The 7,425-nt window shown below is 50.3% G+C and overlaps 1 protein-coding gene across 6 annotated transcripts in view; it reads right to left on the reverse strand.

Moving 5' to 3' along the window:
- The window catches only part of LOC115165264 (plexin-B3), a 227,978-nt gene that overhangs the window by 47,238 nt on the left and 173,315 nt on the right, over positions 1-7,425 (reverse strand). For all 6 annotated transcript variants that reach the window (XM_029718268.1, XM_029718270.1, XM_029718265.1 and 3 more), the window contains exon 20: positions 3,510-3,746. In XM_029718268.1, coding sequence (XP_029574128.1) covers positions 3,510-3,746 — 237 coding nt within the window. The remainder of the gene's footprint in view (positions 1-3,509; positions 3,747-7,425) is intronic.

The following is a 7,425-nucleotide window of genomic DNA, read 5'->3' on the forward strand; positions in this document are numbered from 1 at the left end:
ACGGGTTTACCGTGTCGGACAGAGAAGCTGCTGTAACGTTAGGATTCACCTCTAACGGGTTACCGTGTCGGACAGAGAAGCTGCCGTAACGTTAGGATTCACCTCTAACGGGGTTACCGTGTCGGACAGAGAAGCTGCTGTAACGTTGGATTCACCTCTAACGGGTTTACCGTGTCGGACAGAGAAGCTGCTGTAACGTTAGGATTCACCTCTAACGGTTAACCGTGTATCGGACAGAGAAGACTGCTGTAACGTTAGGATTCACCTCTAACGGTTACCGGTGTCGGACAGAGAAGCTGCTGTAACGTTAGGATTCACCTCTAACGGGTTACCGTGTCGGACAGAGAAGCTGCCTGTAACGTTAGGATTCACCTCTAACGGGTTACCGTGTCGGACAGAGAAGCTGCCTGTAACGTTAGGAATTCACCTCTAACGGGTTACCGTGTCGGACAGAGAAGCTGCCTGTAAACGTTAGGATTCACCTCTAACGGTTACCGTGTCGGACAGAGAAGCTGCCGTAACGTTAGGATTCACCTCTAACGGGTTACCGTGTCGGACAGAGAAGCTGCCGTAACGTTAGGATTCACCTCTAACGGGTTACCGTGTCGGACAGAGAAGCTGCCGTAACGTTAGGATTCACCTCTAACGGGTTACCCGTGTCGGACAGAGAAGCTGCCGTAACGTTAGGATTCACCTCTAACGGGTTACCGGTGTCGGACAGAGAAGCTGCTGTAACGTTAGGATCACCTCTAACGGGTTACCGTGTCGGACAGAGAAGCTGCTGTAACGTTAGGATTCACCTCTAACGGGTTACCGTGTCGGACAGAGAAGCTGCCGTAACGTTAGGATTCACCTCTAACGGGTTACCGTGTCGGACAGAGAAGCTGCCGTAACGTTAGGATTCACCTCTAACGGGTTACCGTGTCGGACAGAGAAGCTGCCGTAACGTTAGGATTTCACCTCTAACGGGTTACCGTGTCGGACAGAGAAGCTGCCGTAACGTTAGGATTCACCTCTAACGGGTTACCGTGTCGGACAGAGAAGTCTGCCGTAACGTTAGGATTCACCTCTAACGGGTTACCGTGTCTGACAGAGAAGCTGCCGTAACGTTAGGATTCACCTCTAAACGGGTTACCGTGTCGGACAGAGAAGCTGCCTGTAACGTTAGGATTCACCTCTAACGGTTTACCGTTCGGACAGAGAAGCTGCTGTAACGTTAGGATTCACCTCTAACGGTTACCGTGTCGGACAGAGAAGCTGCTGTAACGTTAGGATTCACCTCTAACGGGTTACCGTGTCGGACAGAGAAGCTGCTGTAACGTTAGGATTCACCTCTAACGGGTTTACCGTGTCGGACAGAGAAGCTGCCGTAACGTTAGGATTCACCTCTAACGGGTTACCGTGTCGGACAGAGAAGCTGCCGTAACGTTAGGATTCACCTCTAACGGGTACCGTGTCGGACAGAGAAGCTGCCGTAACGTTAGGATTCACCTCTAAACGGGTTACCGTGTCGGACAGAGAAGCTGCCGTAACGTTAGGATTCACCTCTAACGGGGTTACCGTGTCGGACAGAGAAGCTGCCGTAACGTTAGGATTCACCTCTAACGGGTTACCGTGTCGGACAGAGAAGCTGCCGTAACGTTAGGATTCACCTCTAACGGGTTACCGTGTCGGACAGAGAAGCTGCCGTAACGTTAGGATTCACCTCTAACGGGTTACCGTGTCGGACAGAGAAGCTGCTGTAACGTTAGGATTCACCTCTAACGGGTTACCGTGTCGGACAGAGAAGCTGCCGTAACGTTAGGATTCACCTCTAACGGGTTACCGTGTCGGACAGAGAAGCTGCCGTAACGTTAGGATTCACCTCTAACGGGTTACCGTGTCGGACAGAGAAAGCTGCCGTAACGTAGGATTCACCTCTAACGGGTTACCGTGTCGGACAGAGAAGCTGCCGTAACGTTAGGATTCACCTCTAACGGGTTACCGTGTCGGACAGAGAAGCTGCCGTAACGTTAGGATTCACCTCTAACGGGTTACCGTGTCGGACAGAGAAGGCTGCCGTAACGTTAGGATTCACCTCTAACGGGTTACCGTGTCGGACAGAGAAGCTGCTGTAACGTTAGGATTCACCTCTAACGGGTTACCGTGTCGGACAGAGAAGCTGCTGTAACGTTAGGATTCACCTCTAACGGTTACCGTGTCGGACAGAGAAGCTGCCGTAACGTAGGATTCACCTCTAACGGGTTACCGTGTCGGACAGAGAAGCTGCCGTAACGTTAGGATTCACCTCTAACGGGTTACCGTGTCGGACAGAGAAGCTGCTGTAACGTTAGGATTCACCTCTAACGGGTTACCGTGTCGGACAGAGAAGCTGCCGTAACGTTAGGATTCACCTCTAACGGGTTACCGTGTCGGACAGAGAAGCTGCCGTAACGTTAGGATTCACCTCTAACGGGTTACCGTGTCGGACAGAGAAGCTGCCGTAACGTTAGGATTCACCTCTAACGGGTTACCGTGGTCGGACAGAGAAGCTGCCGTAACGTTAGGATTCACCTCTAACGGGTTACCGTGTCGGACAGAGAAGCTGCCGTAACGTTTAGGATTCACCTCTACGGGTTTACCGTGTCGGACAGAGAAGCTGCCGTAACGTTAGGATTCACCTCTAACGGGTTACCGTGTCGGACAGAGAAGCTGCCTGTAACGTTAGGATTCACCTCTAACGGGTTTACCGTGTCGGACAGAGAAGCTGTCTGTAACGTTAGGATTCACCTCTAACGGGTTACCGTGTCGGACAGAGAAGCTGCTGTAACGTTAGGATCACTCTAACGGGTTACCGTGTCGGACAGAGAAGCTGCCGTAACGTTAGGATTCCCCTCTAACGGGTTACCGTGTCGGACAGAGAAGCTGCTGTAACGTTAGGATTCACCTCTAAAGGGTTACCGTGTCGGACAGAGAAGCTGCCGTAACGTTAGGATCACCTCTAACGGGTTACCGTGTCGGACAGAGAAGCTGCTGTAACGTTAGGATTCACCTCTAACGGGTTACCGTGTCGGACAGAGAAGCTGCCGTAACGTTAGGATTCACCTCAACGGGTTACCGTGTCGGACAGAGAAGCTGCTGTAACGTTAGGATCACCTCTAACGGGTTACCGTGTCGGACAGGAGAAGCTGCCGTAACGTTAGGATTCACCTCTAACGGGTTACCCGTGTCGGACAGAGAAGCTGCTGTAACGTTAGGATTCACCTCTAACGGGTTACCGTGTCGGACAGAGAAGCTGCTGTAACGTTAGGATTCACCTCTAACGGGTTACCGTGTCGGACAGAGAAGCTGCTGTAACGTTAGGATTCACCTCTAACGGGTTACCGTGTCGGACAGAGGAAGCTGCCGTAACGTTAGGATTCACCTCTAACGGGTTACCGTGTCGGACAGAGAAGCTGCTGTAACGTTAGGATTCACCTCTAACGGGTTACCGTGTCGGACAGAGAAGCTGCTGTAACGTTAGGATTCACCTCTACAGCGATGACACCTCCAGGTTTGAAGCGGTAGGGTGTGTCCGGGTCGTCTCTGTTCAGAGCGAACAGCTCGGGGTTGGGGTAGTAAGAGAACGTCTTCCCCGCGACGCTCTCAAACGCCACCTTAACGTTGTCCAGCTCAAACCACACCCCCATGACCTTGGAGTCATGGGTCACACTCGGGGTCACACAGGTCATCTCAAAGGACGAGACCACCGTACAACGCTCCTGCTTCTGAGAGAGTGGGTGGGAAGGAAGGAAGTGAGAGAGGGAGGAAGGAAGGGAGGGAGGGAGGGAGGGAGGAAGGGAGGGAGGAAGGGAGGGAGGGAGCGAGAAAGAGAGAGAGAGAGAGAGAGAGAGAGAGAGAGAGAGAGAGAGAGAGAGAGAGAGAGAGAGAGAGAGAGAGAGAGAGAGAAAGTGTGGCATTTGTTTTATTAAGTCCATAGCTCTGAATCAGTATCCAAATCACTGAGTGAAGTAGCTTGATTCAATGGATTTGATTTGATTCATTTTTTACAATTTTAAAAACCCCAATGCAACCACAAGTGGATACACTTAAAATCCACCAGGACTTTTTTTCCATTGTGGTCCTCTTGTTTTTTGGAGGTAAAGGCTTATGGCAGCGTAGTCTAGTGGTTAGAGTGGAGGGGGGGCAGGTAGCCTAGTGGTTAGAGTGGAGGGGGGGCAGGTAGCCTAGTGGTTAGAGTGGAGGGGCGGCAGGTAGCCTAGTGGTTAGAGTGGAGGGGAGGCAGGTAGCCTAGTGGTTAGAGTGGAGGGGAGGCAGGTAGTCTAGTGGTTAGAGTGTAGGGGAGGCAGGTAGCCTAGTGGTTAGAGTAGAGGGGAGGCAGGTAGTCTAGTGGTTAGAGTGGAGGGGGGGCAGGTAGCCTAGTGGTTAGAGTGGAGGGGGGGGCAGGTAGCCTAGTGGTTAGAGTGGAGGGGCGGCAGGTAGTCTAGTGGTTAGAGTGGAGGGGTGGCAGGTAGTCTAGTGGTTAGAGTGGAGGGGAGGCAGGTAGCCTAGTGGTTAGAGTGGAGGGGTGGCAGGTAGCCTAGTGGTTAGAGTGGAGGGGTGGCAGGTAGTCTAGTGGTTAGAGTGGAGGGGTGGCAGGTAGTCTAGTGGTTAGAGTGGAGGGGAGGCAGGTAGCCTAGTGGTTAGAGTGGAGGGGTGGCAGGTAGCCTAGTGGTTAGAGTGGCGGGGCGGCAGGTAGCCTAGTGGTTAGAGTGGAGGGGAGGCAGGTAGCCTAGTGGTTAGAGTGGCGGGGTGGCAGGTAGCCTAGTGGTTAGAGTGGAGGGGCGGCAGGTAGCCTAGTGGTTAGAGTGGAGGGGTGGCAGGTAGCCTAGTGGTTAGAGTGGCGGGGCGGCAGGTAGCCTAGTGGTTAGAGTGGAGGGGAGGCAGGTAGCCTAGTGGTTAGAGTGGAGGGGCGGCAGGTAGCCTAGTGGTTAGAGTGGAGGGGAGGCAGGTAGTCTAGTGGTTAGAGTGGAGGGGGGGCAGGTAGCCTAGTGGTTAGAGTGGAGGGGCGGCAGGTAGCCTAGTGGTTAGAGTGGAGGGGAGGCAGGTAGCCTAGTGGTTAGAGTGGAGGGGAGGCAGGTAGCCTAGTGGTTAGAGTGGAGGGGGGGCAGGTAGCCTAGTGGTTAGAGTGTAGGGGCGGCAGGTAGCCTAGTGGTTAGAGTGGAGGGGAGGCAGGTAGCCTAGTGGTTAGAGTGGAGGGACGGCAGGTAGCCTAGTGGTTAGAGTGTAGGGGCGGCAGGTAGCCTAGTGGTTAGAGTGGAGGGGAGGCAGGTAGCCTAGTGGTTAGAGTGTAGGGGCGGCAGGTAGCCTAGTGGTTAGAGTGGAGGGGTGGCAGGTAGTCTAGTGGTTAGAGTGGAGGGGTGGCAGGTAGTCTAGTGGTTAGAGTGGAGGGGAGGCAGGTAGCCTAGTGGTTAGAGTGGAGGGGTGGCAGGTAGCCTAGTGGTTAGAGTGGCGGGGCGGCAGGTAGCCTAGTGGTTAGAGTGGAGGGGAGGCAGGTAGCCTAGTGGTTAGAGTGGCGGGGTGGCAGGTAGCCTAGTGGTTAGAGTGGAGGGGGCGGCAGGTAGCCTAGTGGTTAGAGTGGAGGGGTGGCAGGTAGCCTAGTGGTTAGAGTGGCGGGGCGGCAGGTAGCCTAGTGGTTAGAGCGTTGGACTAATAACTGAAAGGTTACTAGATGGAATCCTCCGAGCTGACAAGGTAAAAATCTGTCTTTCCTACTGCTGTGTATTTGATGTATAAACTTTGTTGGAATGTACATATAAGCAGTGGCAAAAGTGAAATGTCATTTTGTGTCACTTTGGACTAAGCAGATCCACATTACTAGTATTTTGTAGATCTTGGTCTTTCTGAAAACTGTATACTATTGGTTATCGCTTATATTACCCACTGTTCCCCGGTAGGCCGTCATTGTAAATAAGAATTTCTTCTTAACTGACTTGCCTAGTTAATAAATAAAGGTTAAATAAAGGTTAAATAAAGGTTAAATAAAGAAATGGCGATCCATCATATTTAAATACTACAGAATACACAGTAACAGGATTATTTCAAACAGTTGGTGTAATGTTTACTGTTCATTTCTGATTGTTTATTTCACTTGCATTTAGCAACGTTAATAACACACGTTTTCCATGAAAATGAAGCCCCTTTTGAATTGAATTTGAATTTAACAAGCATTTCTATACGCCCGCAATAACATCTGCTAACCATGTGACCAATACCATCTGCTAACCATGTGACCAATAACATCTGCTAACCATGTGACCAATAACATCTGCTAACCATGTGTATGTGACCAATAACACCTGCTAACCATGTGTATGGACCAATAACATCTGCTAACCATGTGACCAATAACATCTGCTAACCATGTGACCAATACCATCTGCTAACCATGTGACCAATAACATCTGCTAACCATGTGACCAATAACATCTGCTAACCATGTGTATGTGACCAATAACATCTGCTAGCCATGTATATGGACCAATAACATCTGCTAACCATGTGTATGTGACCAATAACATCTGCTAGCCATGTATATGGACCAATAACATCTGCTAACCATGTGACCAATAACATCTGCTAACCATGTGTTTGGACCAATAACATCTGCTAACCATGTGTATGTGACCAATAACATCTGCTAACCATGTGACCAATAGCATCTGCTAACCATGTGTATGGACCAATAACATCTGCTAACCATGTGTATGTGACCAATAGCATCTGCTAACCATGTGACCAATAGCATCTGCTAACCATGTGACCAATACCATCTGCTAACCATGTGTATGTGACCAATAGCATCTGCTAACCATGTGTATGTGACCAATAGCATCTGCTAACCATGTGACCAATAATATCTGCTAACCGTGTGTATGTGACCAATAACATCTGCTAACCATGTGTATGTGACCAATAGCATCTGCTAACCATGTGTATGTGACCAATAGCATCTGCTAACCATGTGTATGTGACCAATAGCATCTGCTAACCGTGTGTATGTGACCAATAACATCTGCTAACCATGTGTATGTAACCAATAACATCTGCTAACCATGTGACCAATAACATCTGCTAACCATGTGACCAATACCATCTGCTAACCATGTGTACGTGACCAATAGCATCTGCTAACCATGTGACCAATAACATCTGCTAACCATGTGACCAATACCATCTGCTAACCATGTGTATGTGACCAATAGCATCTGCTAACCATGTGTATGTGACCAATAGCATCTGCTAACCATGTGACCAATAATATCTGCTAACCGTGTGTATGTGACCAATAACATCTGCTAACCATGTGTATGTGACCAATAGCATCTGCTAACCATGTGTATGTGACCAATAGCATCTGCTAACCATGTGTATGTGACCAATAGCATCTGCTAACCATGTGTATGT

The sequence above is a fragment of the Salmo trutta genome, chromosome 28 (genome assembly GCF_901001165.1).
Source record: "Salmo trutta chromosome 28, fSalTru1.1, whole genome shotgun sequence".
NCBI lineage: Eukaryota > Metazoa > Chordata > Actinopteri > Salmoniformes > Salmonidae > Salmo > Salmo trutta.